The sequence below is a fragment of the Suncus etruscus genome, chromosome 4, assembly GCF_024139225.1.
Source record: "Suncus etruscus isolate mSunEtr1 chromosome 4, mSunEtr1.pri.cur, whole genome shotgun sequence".
NCBI lineage: Eukaryota > Metazoa > Chordata > Mammalia > Eulipotyphla > Soricidae > Suncus > Suncus etruscus.
In genome coordinates this window covers 143,884,167-143,906,889 of record NC_064851.1, presented here as the reverse complement: position 1 = coordinate 143,906,889, position 22,723 = coordinate 143,884,167, and the positions used below count along the sequence as shown (strand labels likewise).

The 22,723-nt window shown below is 34.6% G+C and overlaps 1 protein-coding gene across 1 annotated transcript in view; it reads right to left on the bottom strand.

The window, feature by feature from the left end:
- The window catches only part of UNC5D (unc-5 netrin receptor D), a 639,701-nt gene that overhangs the window by 133,773 nt on the left and 483,205 nt on the right, over positions 1 to 22,723 (bottom strand). The window contains 3 exon segments of the mRNA XM_049771507.1: positions 901 to 1,071; positions 2,246 to 2,373; positions 2,375 to 2,424. Of these exon segments, the coding sequence (XP_049627464.1) occupies positions 901 to 1,071; positions 2,246 to 2,373; positions 2,375 to 2,424 (349 nt within the window).

Genomic DNA, 22,723 nt, shown 5'->3' with positions numbered 1-22,723 from the left:
ACACAGAATTAAATGATATTACACATATTAAAGTATCTTGCACAGTACCTGGCACATAGTAAGCACTCAATAAATTATTAATGCAAGGTCAAAATAAAATTGTAAGAAGATTTTGACAGTGAGAACCTTGCTTTGGCTCTAAGTGGAACTAGATTTCAAATTTTTACAACACAAGACTCTAGTCTTGAGGCTTGAAGCTCATGTATCATAAAGCAAGTTAGACTTGGGATCAATTTATTTCTCAGTGGGAGAATATACTCTCCATGAATAAAGTCATCTTCCATCTCATATTATAAATTGGGTTAGAGTCAGTAAGAGATAAGCAAAAAAGAACTCATAAAAGCTACATTTGGTAAATGAAGTATCTCTATTCAGAAAGACAAGTGCCAGCATAAAATAGATGCAAAATGTAGTCTGCTGTGATACTACTGTAAACCCTGCCATATAAACTATATTGTAAATATATACAAAGCTAAATATGATAAGGTTAGTTGTTTGGTAACTGATGATAAAGGGTCAAATTGTTGGTACCTGTTTTGTACTCACAGACAACTCACTCAATGCCAGCTAGTTACTATACAAATATATGTCATACAATGGGAGAACCAAGGAATTGGCTTAGTCCAACTATACTGGGAATATGATAAATACTTAGAATTATATGTTTTGGTGAGTGTCTGCAGTTGAGTACTGAAAAAATTAAAAAGTTCCTAAACCATTGCACAGAGATTTCCACCTAGAGTTTTGTGACTTCAATGAGTTCCACAATAGCAACTTTTGAATTTCCATTGTCAGAACTTGAGGGATGGTACTTTGAGAAGGAAGATTATAGGAATGCTTCACACCAGCTCAATAGTGTTGGTGGATCAGAAGGGAAAAGGGAATCTACATATATCTCACCAGGACAAAGAGAAGTGCAGGTTATTTTCTGCACTGACATTCCCTCACAAAACGCCCCACCATTGAGAGGAGCTGGGTTGGTGCAGGTCCGGGAACGTTTCTGCCATCCTCTACCACAGCGAACATTGCAGGCTTGACCACTCTGCTCCAGGAAGGACCAGCCTCCATTCACTGAGAGAGAAAAATGGGAGGGGAGAAAAAAAGGAGAGAGGATTTTACTGATTGCCCTACTATGTGCAAGCCACTGTGCCAGGTGTTGTGAGTTGGATATTCAGAGACGAGATTATGCAAACTTTTGCAGGCTCCCCCAGCATGAGGCAACAGAGGAGCTTACTTCATCTTTGTCTTTAGGCTACTTATGTGCTATAGTAGGGACATATACTTTTCAGGGTAAATTTTGGCAAATGGGAAGAACTCAACAATGTATCTCTAAAATCCAAAATTTGTCAGATAAGAAAACTCTTAGCATTTTGTTTGGTTTTGTTTTGGTTTTGGTTTTTGGGCCACACCTAGTGATGCTCAGGGGTTATTCCTGGCTATGTGCTCAGAAATCACTCCTGACTTGGGGGACCATATGTGATGCTGGGGGATCAAACCGTAGTCTGTCCTTGGTCAGCCACCTGCAAGGCAAACGCCCTACAGCTGCACCACTGCTCAGGCCTCAGCATTTGACTTAGATCAAGAGCTTAAAAAATTAAATCTCAGTGTTTTTTCTACTGTAGCATGGAAAGTATTATCTAGATTATCATTTACTTTATGCACTATGTGGAATATTTAGCAAATAGTGTTTGGTTTGGGGTAGATTTCATATGCTAGAAAATGAACTGCAAAAAGCAGAAGATGGAGGTTTGTGGCGACCTTGGAGGATTTGGAAGCAAGAGATGGATGTAGACATTTTAAATTTAGATTCCTTTTTAAATCTTAATGCAGAGGGAGAAAGTAAAAATAGATTTAATTATTTTTAAAGGATATTGGGAATGCACCCATTTGCTCATGGGAATGCAATATTATTGGATGAAAACAGTAAAACACATCCAAAGCACAATGGTGATAGGTTGCTACCATATGAAAGCAAGAAAGAGTGCTCCTGTGGATGACTCCAAGTTCATAGTGTTCTAAATGTTGTCTTTTCCCCCCCATCATTGTAGGAGCTATTTCAGGTAAAGCATGAGATGGACAGGAAGGTCATGTCTGGCAGTGCTTGGTGGGCCATATGGTTCTGGGGTTCAGCCTACGGTCTTATTTAGGTCACATCCCCAAACTCAAACGTTGAATATTTTAACAAAGCAGTTGACTCTCTGCTTTCTTTCCTTCCTATCCATTTTGGCATATGGGCTGGTCTTACCATAAACTACCACTGTGGCTGATAGGCTCCTCCTCTTGGCCACGATGTTGGCTGCCATACAGGTGTAGTTTCCTGAGTCTGAGAGCCTTGCCTGCCTGATGATGAGGTTGTGGTCAGCCCTGGTATCAATGTTTCATCTGTTCAGAGTCAATGGGTTCCTCATTTTTTAGCCATTCCACCTAAAATAAGAATCACCATTTATAAGACATTAAAAGCTATAAGATTATCCCCATTTTGGAATTTATATAGACCTGTCGTATATGGTAAATACATTTATTGCATAGAGTGATTAACATTTTTCTTCCTTCTTCCATAACTCACATTTCTTTCATATTTTAGTAAGTTTGGAATAATCCAGAAATTAATACTCAAATTATTGACTGCAGGAAGGAATAGAATACATATCCTATTGACTTTGACCTATTTTCTAAAAATGAATGGAAGAAAAAGGGTGATTGCAATTAGGCCAATTCATTATATTTCACATAATTACAATGCTGCTGCTAATGGTGATGATGATGATGATGATAATTTTTTCAATAACTGTTTCAAAATTGGGCTAAAATTGACATATATTTGTACAATTTTTGCTCTACACTGAGAGAACATTGTCGAAGTTTGAAGTCAATGTTTACATTTATTTTAACAGAGAAAAGCATACCTAAAAAGACAAAATAATGAAGAGTTGAGTTATTACAGGCAAAAACTTTCAAATCTCATTGTTTCATAGTTTCAAAGATATATTTCTTTGGTGATCATGTATATTTTTTCACGATATGTCATACTAGTTTATGCAGTCAGCCTCTTTTTTGTTTTATTATTTTGGGGGGGGGACATATCTGGCCATGTTTCAATGCTTACTCTGGTTCAGCACTTTGTGATCACTCAGATGGTACCCCGAGCGACCATATGTGGTGCTTGAGGCCAAACCTGCATTGAAGTACAAGGCAGAGCCCTTGCTATCTGTACTATTGTTCCAGACCCAAGGCAGTCAAACTCTTAAGGCCCAATCTTTCTATCTTGCTCCTAAAGAACATATATATTCCCCTTTCTATTTCTAATCTAATTTCCATCCTTGATCCAAACTTTATCTTTCTAGAACAGCCAAAGAAAATGGATCTCAATCTCCTAGATTCTTATCATTCCTCCCCAGTTGAGATGCACCAACCTAAATCCCCTCACAAATTCAATGCCTCTTCACCCCTTCTGTAACTGTCTTTATACTTTCTTTAGAAAACGATGCAAATTTTTAGATACTAGCATTTGTTAACATGAAATTTTAACCACACATAAAAATTTTGCCATGGAAAGCCATTGTCAATGAGTACAGCAAAATAATGTCACAAAAGGGCATATCCATTTGAAAGTTTTCATACCCTGCCCAACTATTTTCCTGCATAATGAAAGTTTATTTTAGAGTAAAATAACTCATTGCACTGTTTTAAATCTAAAAATATTCAAATGGTGTCAAAAATAAGAAAGGTGCATTTTTTAATAGAACCATTTAACTTAAGAGTTTTTGACTTTTTTTGTACTTTTTTTTAATTTTGGGGGGGCACACTTGGTGACCACTCAGAGGTTACTCTATGTGCTCAGAAATTGCTCCTGCTTGGGGGGACCATTATGGATGCTGAGGGGATCAAACCACCGGTTAGTCCAAGGCTAGAGTGGGCAACGCATATGCCTTGACCCCTTGCGACACCCACTCCGGCCTTAAGAGTTTTTGACTTTTTATAAAAAGAGATTTTGAGATTTTGAGAAAAACCTACAGTGGTAGTTAAACTTCAATCCCAAGCTACCCACACTAATGAGTATTTAGTGTATCACAAGCCAGCCATCTAAAATCTACCCTTGACGTGTTTTTTTTGGGGGGGGGAAAGACTTGATATACAGTAGTCAGAACAGATCTGAAAACTGCTATAATTTGTTAAGAAGAGTTGGAAAATACCATGGTATGGGCCTAAAATTAAAAAGCAAGTGTGGGAATGGATCAAAGGCCCCTCCTGAGGATACACCATGTTCCAATAAGGAGATGCTAGTAGTCAATTGATCCAAGTTCAGAGTTGACAGATCAGGGAGCAAGACCAAGTTCTCCTTTTTTTTTTTTTTTTTTTTGTTGTTGTCGGTTTGTTTTTACAAGGACATTTATTTGTTTGTTTTGGGGAAATATCTGGAAATGTTTAGGCTTACTTCTAGCTCTTTACCCAGAAATTACTCCTGAAGGTTTCTGGGGCAAGGATTGAACCTAGGCCAGCTGCATGCAAGGCAAGCGCCCTATCTTTAATATTATTATCCTGGCCCATTTTTAAAACACATTTGACCTCCAGTCTAGGTCCTCTATTACTCACTAACATAATGTATTCAAGTTATTACATTATATCTTAAATATTTTAGTGCTTACTGAATATACCAATTTTGGGATAAAATGTTCTTTATAAAACATGCCCATCAGGAGTGATTCCAGGACACAGAAACTAGAGTAAACCCTGAACACTACTGGGTTTGGCTCCAAAATAAACAAATAACAAAAGTTCTTTAACAAAGCCAAAACAAAAATAGAGTAAAAGAACAATAGATTGGATTTTAAAATATAGCCACTATTGTTAAAAAACAAATTGGCCTACTTAAAACAGAACTGAAGAGATTTTGTTCACGGTATCCTTGTTCTAAAATCCAGAATAGGCATTGACAGATCTTTGATTGTTAACTCCTTATTGTTATTTGTACCATCAAGAAAGTTGTCTCTTTATTTCTCAATCTCAGCCATCTTATCTTATGTTTCCCTAGTCAAGAACAGAATAGTTGGCCAGGAAGGGAAGTTTGTCATTGCCCCATAAGTAATAAATAAAAGGAATAGAGATTTAGAGAAGGCCTATGAGTGGCAACTCCAGAGAAGGAAACCAAAGACATCTAGCATCTGCTTTCCTGAACTAATCTTGGCCCCAGTATAATGTAAGCCACAACCAACAGGAAGAAGTTTCTAACAGAAATTTATGTAATAATACATAATACATTGAATTAAGTGGTCAAAGAAGATGGTTCAAAATGATAGACACATACTTTGGTGCTAGAAAGCCATGGGTTTGATTCCCAGTACTACGTGGTCCCATGAGCATCAATGAGCATAGTTGAAAATGACCCCTAAATCAATAAATAAAAATAATTTGTTAAAAAAATTGGGATGTTACATAAAATTAAAATTAATCTTTTCAACTAGTGAAAATTCATAAAAATGTTCATAACACAAAAACAGCTAAAATAAAAAATGCCTATTTAGTGTTATTATCATTTTGCAAAACAAAAATTCAAAGGCATATGCTTTGAAAATTATCTGAAATAAATGCATTGTTTGCAGAATTTTTAAGAAAAGTCCTGGTGAATGAAGCACATTCAAGAAAATCTACATAGTAAATACTGAGAAATTTCTCCTTCAGAAAAACATCCTTTACTTATCAAGTAAAACAGCTTTTCATGAAATATATACTCATAGAATGGTTCCTTAATTTAAATCTTACCTGAAAGTTCAACAAGAGAAATGTATCAATGAGAACATCAGAGCCAGAGAAGGGAGAGGACTCAAATTGGTTCCCACATCCATGACCACTGTTCACACAATTTCATGGATGTTGAGTCACCATTGTCCATGGACATGATGTCTCCTAGAAATGGTCACTTTTTAATCTAAAATTTGGCTCCATCACAAAGTCTTCCCATTACCAATCTATACTTACTATGGACATTGCCTGTGACCTTCCTTCAAACTGTGAATCAATGCTTGAAAAACATCAATAGAGGATAAACAAAGAGTCAGAGGTATGAATACATTGCTATATTTGGTGTTTATGGTGTCATGAATGAGGTCCATCAATCCAACTGTATCTATAAACAATTTGTACAATAGTAGACTAAGAACTTTGTGGCTGTTTTTCATTTGTAACCTAATAGTTGATCCATTTAACTGATGGCAGAATCTTTATGAGGAAATCAGTTTGGTATTTTCTGTGCTTATAAAAGTGACAAATTGCTTTTGGATTTATGCTTTTGTCATTTAGAGAAATTTTAAAACATTTTTGATGAGCTAAGTGCTCCTAATGTAGAATACTTTAATAAATAAGAGAGAAAAGCATTCCCTAACACCAGCAGTTGTTAACTCAAATGTTCTTGGGAGGCCAGAGAGGTAACATAAATTATTGAAGTGGTTCTGGGTACAAGACATCTATGTGCAGTGCTTGAATATTAAACATGAGGGTCTGTTCTTTATTTCCATGAACAAATGAACTCGTTCTCATTTTACTTAAAAAAATGTATCACTTCCTGTCTCTTCTGATTTCTGACTTCAGCGAGAGACATAGCTATTTTAGAAAGACAAAGATGGCACAATAAAAAATGAGAATGAGCTCATTTTTATTTTAAAATATCTTTTATTTTTAATCTACTACACAAGTCTTCAGATTTATTTAATATTTAGTCTAAGTACCAGGAAGTAGGGGCATAATAAGATGAATACCATAAGAACTTGTACAAGTAAGGTTCAGATTATCAGCACCACTGTTTCTAAATTTCAATTTTTCACATGAACCAGGATGTATATTTAACATAGTTCTCACATAATAGATAATTTATTTTATAACATATGAGTAGGGTCAAACAAAATATCTCCAGGAACTAGAAGTAGACTTCTCCAGAAACTACAACACAGGAATTTGATAGATGTTACAAAAAGTAGGGTGCTTGTCATGCATACAGCAGAACCCAGTTCAATACCTGGGACTCTGTATGAAACCCTTAGTTCCACCAGGAGTGATCCTTGAGTGCAGAGCCAGGAGTATGCCCTGATAACCCTAAAACAACAATGTCTAAGAAACTAACATACCAGCTTTCTGATACCTAGTAAATATTACCACAGAGAGTTTAATGTTCTCTGATATTCATATTTTTTTCATTTAATCTGCTTCTCCATCATTCCAAATTGTAATGATGCACCTGTGTCCATGACTGTCTTATAGAAATGATGGGCAAGTGCCAAGCAATATTTGAACTATTATATAATATTCTACATGCAACATATAGGTATACATGTATACATACTAATTTCACAAATTATTTTAGAGATTTCTAATACTGGGTAGTTCTAGGTAAGCTAGTAAGAAGAGCAATAGAAAATTCTACATTAGCATCAGGGATCATTGCATTAATCATCTTGAGGTTATTAATATATGTATCAATGATTCAAATGAACGCATACTAACAGGTCATCTCTTTTGACAGAGAGACAACCTGTCAGAAGACATTGCTGGAGATATTTGGCCCTCAGAGAAACAATTTTTTATCTGGTGTCTACTTACTTGGTTTCATTAGATAATTCCAGTTAGGGGCATGGGAAAAAGAAAGTTATTTGGAGGTAATGAGCTTATGGATTTTCAGGATGCCTGCATTCATTAGCATAGTGTTATGTACAGATGGTCGGCAATTTGTAGATTTTTCCAGTTTGTAAACAAATCTGGAAAAGCAGACCATAAAAGACAATTAGATCTCACACTAGACAGCAGGTTCCTGATTAGTCATCCTGGAAGTTTGAGACAGACGGTATGCCATTGATGAGCCTATAGATTCCTCACTATTAGGAAGGAAATATGATGCAATCAGATGGGGTAAAGAGATGGACTGATAGTTGGAAGATTAATTTTTTCTGAGACTGGGGTTAACTTGAAATTGTCTGCATGGCTCCGTTCTTACTTTTTACATCTTTTGACCTTTTGACAAAGATATCTCTGTATTCATATATATTCATAAATCTTATACCTGGATGTTTATCTTTATCATACAACATTATATTACTTCTTGCTTCTATTACTTCTATTACTGTTCTTGCTCTTAATAATTTATAAGTGAATGAGAAGATATGTGAAGCTTTTTTAATAAACAAAAGCCATTCATAAATAAAAAAAAATCCTAGACTAAAAGGGGGTAAAAAAGTCACTTTAATTGGTCAACTCTCTTTCCCTTGGGGAAAGTCTAGCCATAGATTCTACATAGTATCCAATTGGAATTCTCCTTTCATTTCCTATAAAAAGTGCAAATCCACTTTTGTCTTTTATTATCTACCAATTGTTTTTGTCCATATTCCAGTCTTCTCTCTTTAGATTTATGGCCTCAAAAGAAAAGTAAGTTTTCATGTATAATATAAATGAAATTTCATATTTTAAATGGGGGAACCATGGGGTCGATTAGGGAACCCTAGATTAATGTCTGGTAATTCTCTGTCAATAGAATCAGGTGTAACTTCTGATTTTGACTGGAAGTTTCTTAATTTATTCACTTATTGCCAGTGGTGATTTCTTTGCGAATTATTTACTGGCAAATTTTTTTAGAATATGTGTAGTAATTTAAATATTTTTGACAATGTTTAAGGATATCAAAGAAAAATTGTTCTAACTCAACTATCAGAGATGGGTATGATTTAAAAACACATAAATAGCTTTCAAAATGCATTTGGAGCTAAAGGACAGAAAGCTATTTTTTTCCTTTGGATCTGAAGGTCGAGCATACATATGATCTAAAAAAGAGATATTATTATTATAGTTGTTAAGCATAATCTGGGAGCCACTAATATTTCATCATGATTACATACAGTCTCATGTTGAATATTTGTTCAAGTCTCTTTTATACAAATAACAAATGTTTTTCTTTCCCCTATTATTTCTAACTACCCAATTAGGATCAAGAAGGTTTGGAAAGACAACCTAATAAATGGAACAGGGTGAGTGTCGTATCTCAAGCAGGAGTATGGGAGATAAAGCTTGGACAATACTGGAAAACCAAAGTGGTTACGATGTGATTATTTTTTTCTATCCTCCAAAAGTGTGTGTGTGTGTGTGTGTGTGTGTGTGTGTGTGTTTATGTGTGTGTAAGAACTGGGGATAGAACCCAGGACTCACACATGCAGAGCATACACTCTAGCAGTGTGTACATTCTTCAACTTAAAACATACCGACTTTTTGTGAAATCACTTTTAAGCAACACATCAGGTTTTGGTACATTTTTATGAAAAAGCACAGCAGAGAGAAAGCATGTGTCCTACTGTTGAAAAATTTATAAGTTGATATAATACACAAAGATGGGGATAGGGTCTAGGTTAACCAGGGAGATGTAAAGATCAAATTTAATAGAATTCATGGCAGTGCTGTTGGACTTAAATAACTTCAGATATTATGCTTACCAATAATTTTATATCATGATTTGGCACAAATGGGTTTTCACAGGTCCAACAGAACTAAGACCAAAAATTTCTTGTACTTACAATGAATGTACAATGCACTCTTTTAAGTGTTACACATATGTTAATAATGGCCTCAATGTATTTCACTGTGCATCTGCAAAAGTTAGCAAAAATTAATTTTTCTTTAATTTTTAAAAGGTTGTTACCTGTATTTTTCTTTCTTTTTTTCCCTTTCCTTTTCATTCTCTTTTATTTGCCCTTTTTTACTTTTTTTTTTTTTTTTAACCTGTGCTTTGATTTATCTCTATTTCAGGACCATGATTCGTGTTCTGTTGTTGTCAATATTGCTGTGGTGCTTCTCAGGTTTTTAATTTGTTTTTGTTTTGTTTTATTTTGGGTTTAATTTTTCTTATATTATGTTTTATGTTTTTCTTCCTTTTCCCCTTTCTTTTCTTAAAATGAGATTTATAGTCTCTAGAAGGACCCCTCCCGTTTTATTGCTCATATGAATTTTTGCCCCCCCTTTTTTCTTTTCTTTTCTTTTTTTCTTTTTTCCTCTTACTTTCAAACCAAAATACATAACTTGAACCACCTTGTTCTGCCTCTCAAATTGAGGGGGAAATAATGGAGGGCACAAGACCAAACAGTCATATGAACATTGAGTAGAAATAAAAAATGATCAGACTTAAACACCAAATCCAAAGCCAACTACAACAGAAATGATACCCAATCTACTACAGGCTAGAATCAGAAGGGACCACTTTTACTAGCAGCCCAGGAGGTAAAGGAGGGCGATATGGGATGCAGGCTGAGAATAGGAGTGGAGGGAAGACAATATTGATGGTGGGAATGCCCCTGATTCAATGTCACTATGTACCTGAAATACTACTATGAACGATTTGTAAACCACTTTGGTCAAAATAAAAATTATTAATATAAGAAAAGAAATACCTTTTTTATTACAACCCCCTACTTTTTTTTTTGTTTTTTTTTTGTTTTTTTTTGTTTTTGGAACACACCTGATGTTGCTCAGGGGTTACTCCTGGCTCTGAAGTCAGAAATTGCTCCTGACTTGGGGGATCATATGGGATGCCAGGGGATCAAATTGTGGTCCGCCCCAGGTCAGCTGCATGCAAGGCAAACATCCTACTACTGTGCCACCACTCCGGCTTCTACAACCCACTACTTTTACAAAGAAACATACCGTGTACCTTACATATGGTCATATATATATATGAATAAATAAGTATATATATGGAGCTAGATTTTGAATCCAAGTTTGAATTCAAAATCCAAATTTTGAATCAAATCTGCATTTATTTATTTATTTATTTATTTATTTATTTATTTATTTATTTATTTATTTATTTTTGGGTTTGGGGCAACAAATGGTAGCGCTCAGTGGTTATTCCTGGATATACGCTCAGAAATCACTCCTGGCTTGGGGGACCATATGGGATGCCAGGATCAAACTGAGGTCCCTCCTGGGTCAAAAACATGCAAGGCAAATGCCCTACCACTGCGCTATCACTCTGGCCCTTATATTTTTTATTTGGTTGTTTGTTTTTGGGCCACACCTGATGATACTCAGGGGTTATTACATGCTCTTCACTCAAAAATCACTCCTAGCAGGCTCGGGGAACATATAGGATTTTGGGAATCGAACCAGTTCCATGCTGGGTCAGCTGTGTGAAAGGCAAACACCCTACAGATGTACTATCTCTCTGCACTCATCAACTGAATTTTAATGTGCTCCATCATCCTTATCATTTTCCAGATTTAAATAGAATATGTTTAAATGTTTAAATAGAATATCTAAATGCCGTTTACAAAGTTACATAAAATATAGATTATTACCATTAAAATACTTTTTAAAATATATTTTGGGATTTACAATTATTCCTGTTACAATGGCAATAATTTCTCCTTCCTTCCTTCCTTCCTTCCTTCCTTCCTTCCTTCCTTCCTTCCTTCCTTCCTTCCTTCCTTCCTTCCTTCCTTCCTTCCTTCCTTCCTTCCTTCTTTCCTTCCTTCCTTTCCTTTTCCTGTCTCCCTTTCTTCCTCCCTCCCTCCGTCGCTCTCTCCCTCTTTCCTATTTACTTATTTATTTTGGCTTTGGGGCACACCAAGTTATGCTTAGGGTTTACTCTTGGTTCTGCCATCAGGGATCACTATGTCCATAGGGGATTCTAGGGATAGAACCCAAGTTGGTTCATGCAAGTGCCTTACCTATTGTACTATCTCAATGCCCCCCCCCCAATAATTTTTTACTAAAAGCACCACTATTGTCTCCAGGGAACCACAAAATATGTGCCCCCTTGAAACCATACATTCTAACATGCTCGAGTTCCAGAATGTGACTAGATTAGTCTGACATTCAAGAAATAACTCAAGCAGAGGCAGAAGAGATAGTACAAAGTGTAACGCATGCTTGCCTTGCATGCGTCAAAGCTTGGCTCCATCTCTAGCACTATATGTGGTTCCCAAACACAGAAGTGATTCCTGAGCAGAGAAATGCATAGCATGTCTCTTAACACCACTGAGTATGGTCACAAATATAAACAGATAGAAACACTCAAACTAAATATTTGTATTTATAAGAGGTTTTGCTAGCCCTCTCAATGTTACCTGATTTTTAATTTATTCTTTGGTAAAAGACAGAAATAACAAAAGCAAGTCATTTATGAAATATTGAAATGATGTAGCCTTACAGTAAATAAATATGCACATATTATCTGTTTATAATCTACATAAATGCATATTAATATATTTGTTGGAGTCCTCATCTGGAGGTGCTTCAAAACTACTTTCATCAGTATATCAGGAATCATGTGGTGTTAGGAATTGAACCCAGGCCTCCGGCATGCAAAACATGCACCCTAGCCCTTTGAAAGATATTGGCAACTTTCTTCAGAATATGCAAAATAATTCATATATTTCTGATGACCTTTAACAGATGAAAAATGTTTCTATCACAAATGATGTAGATGTAATCATTGGAGATGGGTGTGTTTTACATAAACAGAATAAAATTTCAAATTCCATTTTGAGAAGTATAGCCAAAGAATGGGATGCTATTTTTTTTTTTGCTTTAGATCTCAAGGTCATAATTATGGTATAGAAAAGAGACATTTTATGTCTTGTTTAATATTAAATTATTTAATAAGGGAAATTGTATCTAAGTCTGGTGGGTGAGTTGTGGCAAAAATATTTGCTTTCCTGAAAAATGAACAGATATCATTGACTTTCAAATCTGAATGTGATTCTGGAGAAATGGCAGCCATCTTGGGGCCATGAAGAAAAGGCAATAAATAGAACTATTATGCTATTAGTTGTCTTTACTTTTGCAAAGTACTATATAAAACATTATCTCATGTCATTTCACAAAAAATCCCTCTCACCATTTACAAAAAGTAGGCAATAATTTCTTATTGTTTCCATTTTAAAGAAATGCAGTATCTGCCTAAGGCAATTTACCAGTAAATAGTAGATTGCTGAATAAGTTTTACTCTTAGTTTCTCCTTTTTTGCATTATCAGAGATTATAAGCAGTGTATCCCACATGTAAACAATATGCTCTACTCCTGAGTCACATGCCTGTACCTTGGAGTCATATTTACCAGGGGTAAACTCATGCCTAGAGTGATATCCCTATACATACAATAGGGCATATTATATATTTTTATTATATATAATTTTTATTTTGACCATATTGGCTTACATATCTTTCACAGTAGTACTTTAGATACATATTAACATTGAATCAGGGGAATTATATTTTAATCCTAGTTTGGTGATTACTGCTTTGTTACAATTAGATCTGGTGTGACCTGCCCTCTCCCTTCTCCTTAATAATATTTATTTCAAGTTATTTATAACCTTACTATCATGTTTCCCCCTTTGTCTTCCTTTCCTTTCCAGCCTGTATAGATTGATTTTAAAGCTTCCCACACTGCAGTTTCTTCAATTTAACCCCACTTATCTGATTATGCATTACAAAAGGAAGTAGAAATTCAGCTTAATTGTGAAGCCACAGCAGCAGAACTCAGCAACTGATAGAAACTTAATGATTACAGACAGAACCACACTCACTCTGAGGCTGAATGGAATGACAGACATGAGTACCTTTGTAGAAGTCTGAATTCTGATGATGGAACTTTATGTTCTGACATTGTGTGTCTCTTGTCAGATCAGTGTTGTCCTTTAACTTTTCCATTTCAGTTATGAAAGTCATGTGCAGCTTCATGTTATTTTTTTTATTATTCATTTTGACAGGTAAATGGTCTTTGGGAAAATGAATACCCAGATCCACTGTTTACTAGAACTGTAAGATTGTCACAAGTGAAGAATGAGATGTATTTACATTAATGTAAAACATTTTCAAGAATGATGATCAGGAGAAAAAGACAATGTTAAGCAGATGAAACATAAACATAAGAGTGGGGAGAAAGGTAATCTAAACATGATTTGTAAAGGAGATTCAGACCACTATTTCCTTGCATCATTGTTTTCAATAGTGCAATAGCTCTTGCTCTTCATTAATTCTGTCTTTGCTGGCTTCCATCTTCTGGTGGGAAGAAGTGGAGGGGAAGTGCAGTGGAAGGGATAGTAGAGAACATTTTTGGTTTTGAATGTGATTAAATAGACCAAGGAAATGCTTCCAAAACTTGATATCTCAAAGAGTAAATCAAATCAGTGTAATGTATCATTTCATTTTAAGGTATTATATTAGTATTCTAGTTGATTAGGAAGAAATGGTTTATAGAGACTCAAACTCTATACTTCTTCCATATATCATAGTTTTGGGTATGAAAATAGGTCTTAAGGTGGCAGAATGGAAAGGAACAGTTGCCCTTTTTCCTTGCTGCCATGTAATATACACCCATTTGCAGAGAAAATAACCATGTATTAACAATTAGAATATTAAAATTCTAAATGTTCACATCATAAACTGGTTTTAAAATCTGAGTTATGTACAATTTAATAAAGACACACAAACTCATATCACTTACACTCACACCTATACACACCATTGGAGAAATAAAATCTGTTCACGATAAAAATGTTTCTATCAGTCACAATGAAAGGCTAATCATGTAATGTAATGTAAGGAAATAAAGGGACAGATAGGAATTAGCTCAGCTTCTATATATTGGGTAGCTGTGAGTGCATTAGCATAATCATAAATTTGTTCCAATTACACTGCAATTATCAGAGACCAGCTTACAGCATTATCAAAATGAAATCAGCAAAGCGCATCTACATTCCAGGTAGATGTCACTGAGTTAAGGATGCTCACAAAAAATTCTCTATGCTCATTCATCTTTCTTTCATCCCTTTGATTAAGATACTCCATACAAGTGTCCTGACAGACACAAAGTCATGATGAAAGAATGAAAAAAAAATAGGTGCTCTCAGCCAAAAGTGTACTGAAATATAAATTAGAATACAACAATAAAACTGCAAAATAGCCAACTTCAAACTCTAAGTCTTGTTATAGATAATTTCTCTAGTTCAGTGGTTCAGGTAGCACTTTTAAGTCTAGAGAGCAATTCACAACACCTCTTGTGTTCCTGCCTAAAATATTGATTAGAAATAAAAATGAGATGAAGCCTGTCATTGTCTGCTCCAAACAAAAGTTCTTTGTTCAGAAACACAGTGTTATTTTGCAAAGGTAACCCCACTGTTACTCACGTTGCTCTCTTTCTGCTTATCATTATAAATAGAACCTGTTGCCTTGTTAACTATTGGTAACCTTCAAAGAGTAGCTGAAAATAAGTTTATGAATAAACAACAGTTTTGATCTCAAAATTTTAGTATTGAAAAAGGCAATTCCATATAGTTAGCTGAGTTTTTATATTTGTCTTAGAATGTGCCCAGTAATTAAGAAAATAAGCATTAAAAAGCAGAAAATAGGATGATTGATAAGACAAACAAAGGATATTGCTATTGTACTAAACGTGACAGATTTTATGATTACAGTGGATGTTAGATTCTGTAGAGCCTGGGTAGAGAGCAGAGGAGGAGAATGGTAATGAGACAAATAACATATTAACAAAGCATAAGATTCTATATAGCCTCTTTAACATCATGAAGCATTTGGTGAAGTCAACCACATTCTACAGCTAAAAAAATACTCATCATATAACTGACATTTCAAATACATAAAAAAACATCATAAAGTTAATCTTTCTTTTCCCTTTTTGATAGTGATTTATCTACTCTTCACCCCCTCTATATTACCTTTCAATATGATTTCTATCGGGTCATCAATATTACTAATGCTATCTTCATAGTAGCCTGCACTGTTATTTTTACTTGAATTTTGAGGGCAATGGGGACTATTCTTGGATTTTCTCTCCACTTTTGATAGCATCACATATTATAAACACTTCCTCTGGCTACTACTGTCCTTTTTGTTGGCATTTTCTATATCTACACATAACATACTATATTTATTCAGGTATCAAGGTGGGACATTTCTCCACTTATCACTATACAATGTCAGACTTGTGTGTTATCCAAAGTCATATGCCATATATTCTAAAGGGAGTGATTGCCTTTAGCGTATTCACTTTTTTGAGCTAGTTCTTTTACACTTTGAAGGCCAGAGATAGTTTGACAGGCTACATACATAGCTTGCATGCAGGATGCCACAGTGTATCTCTCCCACAATACAATTCCATGCATGTGGCCCCAAATAAAAAAAAGCAATAAAAGTATTTTAAACTCAGCAAACAAACCAACAAATTACTTTGAGTTCAGCTTATGAAACTGAATTTAATTTATGTTCATATATGTATATGCAAAAGTTTGAAAGGGATAATTCATTTTATGACCAGTATGATGCTAAAATATTTGAGTCTTATTTTTTTGAAAGGGTGATCCACATAACCGATAGTCAATCATCATGGAAAATATTAAAACTATATAGGGTTGGTAAAGGTGTGAAAATCTAGTAGTTTTCATTTATTCCTACATTCCTGTAGTAGTTATCTTTGGGACTTTGAATTCAAACTGAAACTACTGATATAATGTAATACAAATTTTGATTGCTTTCAATGGAAGAAAGAATAAAAATTCAGAGATATGAACTAGGATGTTCATTGCAGCCTTATTTATAATAATAAAAAAAATGGAAATAACCTAAGTGTTCATTAGAACAAATCAATTATGCTCATTTACTCACAGAAAACAACAGAAACATCAAAACAAATGAGGCATTTCTATCTTAATAAGATAGGAAAAAATCTTCACAAGACATTATTAAATGTAAAAGCAGATCATAAAATTTATTTTTATTATCTCTACATTTGAACACACTCAGATATCTTGAAGGCAGTTCACCTAATGTCCCACCCTCTTCCCCTGGGTGGTATACATTCTGATAATTGAAGTTTTCTTCTTTATAGGTTCCTAGATTGCTGCAGTTTTTAGTATAAGCTATTCACAAACATTTTTGGCTTTCACCATTATAAGTAGAGTTGTACAACCTGATTCCTTTTTAGTATGGTGAGTTAATGAGAGAGAAATTAATCTGCTATTTCAAGTCACAAGATTTCTAGGTGATGTACCATTTTATGATAATCTAATCTACCCTATTCCTATCATTTATAATGTTCTTCTGTTCAAGGGAAAGGCTATTTTGAAAGAACTAAATGTTCCCAAGTTTGGGAAAAAATGTTTATAATACTCTTTTTCTTTAAGAAGGGAATTAATTCTTCTTAAGTTAGAGATCTTACTTTTAAACAAGTGAACACACTAACTCTTCACACAATCAATTCCTTAATATTTAGCATGCCGACTATACCACATATATTTTATTATTACTATATTTTACCTAGCTATTTCAGAAGTCTTTGATTTCTGTACATTTTTACATAAAATTTTTGTTGATTCATTATATTAAACTACCTTCTTTATTTATATAGGGAGATTTAAGAAAAGTTATATTAATTTTACATCTCATACAATGATTCACTTAATTTAAATGGTTCACATAATTTAATTGTTAAAACTGAGTTTTTTAAATTTCTGTATTATTTTAAAATAGCTTTAGTAGTTTCAAAGGTTAAAGTCATAACAGGAAAAACCTAACAAGTGTTACTTGTTTTGGGGAATGGTGTTTGTTTCTCACTTTAATCAGCCTGGTCAATTAAATTGGATGGTTTCCTATTTGTTTTCATCCAGTTTATCCCCCTCCTCTTTGCATCATTCTGGTGTTTATGAACTAGCTCAAAGCTGCTGTTTGGACTTCACAACACTACAGGGAATGTTTAAAAAATAAACTAAATTGCCTTTGTGACATTTTTTTTCAAACTTGCTGAAAATGAGATTTTTTCAACAGCCTCTGCTCTATAGCACCCTCCTTCCTTTTTAATTTAAATTTTTGTACTAAAATGAGCTTACAATATTCCATTAATATCACTAGGGGAGACTTGTTTCCTATGCAATGTATGGATTCATTTAAAATTCTCACCACTCCTTCATTGCAGCAAGGCTTTCCAGATACCCATTTAGACTATACTTAGCAGTTTATTTACCTAAAATCTTCCAACTTTTTATATTACTGATTGTGGGCATGAATTCTAAAGAATTAAAGTTTTGTAACCCAGAATTGACCTTATACTCTTGTTTGGAAGAGGTGATGTTATAGATTTTTCTCAGTATGCTTGGAGATCAGTCCCTAACAACCCACTCCAAGACTAAATGATATAAAAAAAGGAACACAAAACAAATGTTAGAATAAAATATTTGAAACATGATCTTATATGAATACTAACTTAAAAAAGAAGCACTTGGACATAGCATTTAACAGATGTATACTAGGCATTCAAGCACTCCTTTATTTTCACTACTAAATTTATTAATATATTTTAACAAAAAGTATAAGTCACTGATTCTACAAACCAGTTATATGGGTGTGATCAATTTCTTATTGTCAAAAATAAGACCAGCAACTGTCTCTCCTCTGCCTCCTATGGCATTCGAAAGGTCAAAATGGAGGACAATAGGAAGTTTATTGAAGTAAAAAGCTACACATTTATATTATGTATATATAGAATATTTTGGGAAAACAGTCTCAGAAGGTTTCAATCATGGTGCAAACTCTGTCATTCAAAAGACTGAGTTCAGAATAAGAGTTGATTAAATAGCAGGTCTTCTGTGATACCTCAGTATTTCTGAGAGGCACTAAGAAAACACTAGTAGAATTTAATTTGTGGACTTTTGCTTGAGAAAATACACTTGGCTACTAGGTGAAACCAGTAATCGGATAAGACAGAGAGGACTACTGATGGACAGTGAATATTTTTGAATTGATGATATACTTAAACAACTAAATGTAGCAAGTGAAACTGATATCCCAGTAACATACAACAGCCAATGTTTCCAGTCTGAAACTAAAGTGTATTTCATGTTAGGCACTGTTTAGAATAATCATACACAAAAATAAAGCTTGTTTGTGGGCTTCAGGTTAGCATTGATCATTTTAAAGGTCAACTGTAGATTAACTTCATGACTTCTGAGATAAGAAGATGTGGCTACTCAGCCCTCTGAAATATCTAGGACTTTGGATTGTGGTCAAGAAGCAGAGTAAGCCAATATCAGCAACATCACATCTGAAATACATCTCTGCTGTAGAGAAAATGATCAATCATTTTTTGAAATAAGATAAAACTGTAGCTTGTTTTATATTATTTAAAATAAAAAAGGTCAACATCTGTAAGGTGGTCACAATTCATTTTCTTACAGCCTGTTTCTTTTTATTAAAAACCAGACTTTTGTATTAAAAACCTTTCTCCATCTTCGTCTTCCTTCTGTCTCTGTTCTCCATCTACACATTTTTACCATTGCATTATTCAACCCTCTCCTCCTCTTCGCAAAAAAAAAAAAAAAAAGAAAGAAAGAAAAATGCAACTATCACTTGTACGTGTGAGGTCTATACCAATGTTCCTAAAGACTTTTTTCTGACTGTGACCCTCTTCCAACTATATTTTAGTTGTAAAACCCCCTGTCTGATCACTTATTTCTCTAGTCTCGTTTATATGATTTTCACTTTGGGCATATTCTATGGATCTAAGGGATCATAAAGTACCAGTTTGAATAACACTAGTCTTCACCCATAGGCATGATTGCTGAAAAAAGAAAGGTACTTTTCTTGTATTACTGAATTTATTTTTTTGATTTGATTTTATTTTGGGCCACACCTGGTGGTGCTCAGTGTTACTCCTGGCTCTGCACTCGGAGCTTTGGTGAAATCAGAAGACCATATGCAATGTCTGGGATCAGGCCAGTCATATGCAAGGAAATGCCCTACCCACTATAATATCTCTCAAGCACCATCCTGTAGTTTTTTTTTAACTACTTGAGTTACTTTTAAGCCCAAGACTCAAGTCATCAAAAGCACTAGAGCTATTATTACAATCAACAGTGTCAGTCTGGCTAGTGCTTAAAACCAGCAAAAATGTGAGCTGATTAGACTTTCTTTAAGGTATTATACACTGGAACAAAGATGTGAGGTTTAGCCTAGAAGTTCTAAAAAGAACAAACAATCATTGTATGATAGCCTCTGGACTACCTAAAGACTAGGAGTGAATCAGTTGTTTGCTCTCTGCACACAGACTCAGTAGATTTTTGCTGTATATGTATAGGGGCTGGTAGTAACTAAATTCTGGTATCTGTTACCTAAAAGACATGCTGGAAGAACTTGCCCTCCTTTTTCTGCAATTTATGAGAGCAGATTGGTCACTAATAATTTCTTTTCCATTTTTTTTAGAGTTATCTACTTTTTGCCTGGATTTGCTTGTCTAGAAATGCTAGCAGGGATGTGATAAATTTATGAACAGAGAGTTTGGAGTTAGCTATTCTGAGTTCTACACCTTCCCATCCCCCTTAGGACACTGACGCCTATGAACCATTCCTTTTCCTCTCACTGTATTTATTTTGCTTTAAACCAAGACTCATTTCTTACAAACTCATGCCCCCCTCCCCACACACACACAAATCACAGGCTGGTATAGTTGTTCACTTTCTCATCGCACATCTGCAATCCCTATCAACCTTGGCGGTAATGCAATATCACCAGAGGGCATCATCTGCTTTATGAACTACTGCATCTTCAATAAAGCACAGTCTGCCTTGACTCTGAGTCCAGGCTGGGACTTCAACCACCAATGGGGCTGGCTGCCAGACCACATCTTATTACAGAACCTGATTTTCACTTATATCTGTCTCAAACTACTGAGCACAGTGTTTATACTTTTGTTTGTTTGGTTTTTTAGGTTAAAGCCTTTGTTTTCTTTCATTGTTGCACAAGGCAAGAGATACAAAGAAGTATACTTGCTTGTATAAAGCTTGTAGAGAAAAAGTGCTAGTCTTTATAGACAGTTCTGAGAATAATAAGTCCTGACAGTAAAGAACATGAGTTGTACTTTTTTTCATTTTGCCTATGAGCAAATGATGTTGACTGACTGATGCCAGGTCCTAAGACTCAGACTGAGGAGTGGCAGAGGGTGCCACCAAAAAAGCTAAAATAAGTAGAAGGTGCAGCTGCATTAGTCACAGTCCACTCAGGGGACCAAGATGTATCTAGAGCAAAAAAGCATATGCTAAATAGTCATTCATTTGATTATTTATTACCTATAATATACTTCCTTTGTAATGAAAATTGGTTATGAGACAGAGCTAACACATAGCAAGACCAGGCAAAGAACTGCACAGAAGTGCTCCATTGGGCTGATAGGATGCTGAGATTCAGGGTTCTTTTTTTCCAGAATCATGTAAAGTCAGTGCTAGAATCCGTCAAAAAGATCAACTTAAAATGGAGGCTCAGGGACCTATGCAGAGAGTCTAACACAGTGAAAAGGCTAGAAGGAAAGCTAATTGTTGCAGAAAGTCATGTGATAGCAGCAGATTTCTGTTTCTTTATTGCTCTATACTGTACTATGCCAATATAAGGTCTTATACATAATCTCCCTTCAAGGATTCTAAACCAGAAGCAGGGTTAAATTAAAAAACAAAAATTAAAAATTAACTGAGAATAAAACATAAATCCAAACAACACTAAGCCACATCTGTGAGAATTGCCTGTAGCTAGAAGGCCAGAAATAATCAATATTTGGGGCAAGCAGGGAAGACCATTCATTCACTGTTGAGGCTGTAAACTGTTCATTCTTCATGGATAACAGCCTTAAATATTCTCAAAGAATTAAAATAGAATTGTTATATAATTCATCAATTCTACTCTTAGCTATATATTTAAGGAACTCAAAAAATGCTAAACCAAAAAGAAAGGTGCAGAAACTTGTTTATTGCAGGACTATTTAATATAGTCAAGATCTGGAAGCTATCCAAGTTTCTATGAACTGATAAGTGAATGAAGTAGATCTGGCATATAGATAGGATAGAACACAGCTCAGCTATAGGAAAAGATAAAATCCTGTATTTTGCTAAAACATGGTAGAATTGAAAGAGATATTAAGTGAAATACATTGGAAAAAGTAGACAAATACTAGATAATGTTCATATGTGGGATATAAAGCAAAAAGGCAAAGAAACAGACAAAAACATAACCAAAACAAATCCATACATTATGACTGCATAACCGAGGCTATAGGGAAAGGGGAGCCTTAGGAAATAAAAGCAAAGGAGACCAATTGTGTTAAGTTTTAGGTATATTTTGTGCCTTGGTACTAGGCAAGGTTTTAACGTTTAAAGAGGCATGAACACCTGAAAATGTAAACCTGTTTTCTCTATGACTACTATACTCAGTACTGTAAACCAATGCTGTCTCAAAAATAAAACCTAAGACAATTAAACCAAAAATTTAAAAATTAATACAAAAATTTCCATTTTAAATAAAAATACATTCAAAATAAAAAGGCATCAAACTCACATGCTTAAACCACAACTTAGTTTCAAGGTGCTGAGCTTCCTTTTAGCAAAGAACATATCATTTCAAATAATCCACTTAAGCAATGGAATATCCAGTAATTTTCAAACACCCCTTTCTTTTTTTTTTTTTCAAACAAACTTTCTATACACAGGAATATCACAAAACATTTCTGTATAAGACACTATCTTTGGTATATAGTTCTGTGCCTTATGGTATTTAATCTAAAAGGAGATTGAAAGAATTTATAAATAATTTTTTCAATTGACAGGCCTTATCTAATATAGGGCCCTCATAAGTGATCAAAGCTCCCAAATAGACATCTTTGGATTGGTGCTATGTGAGCAGAATAATACTATTTGCTTTAA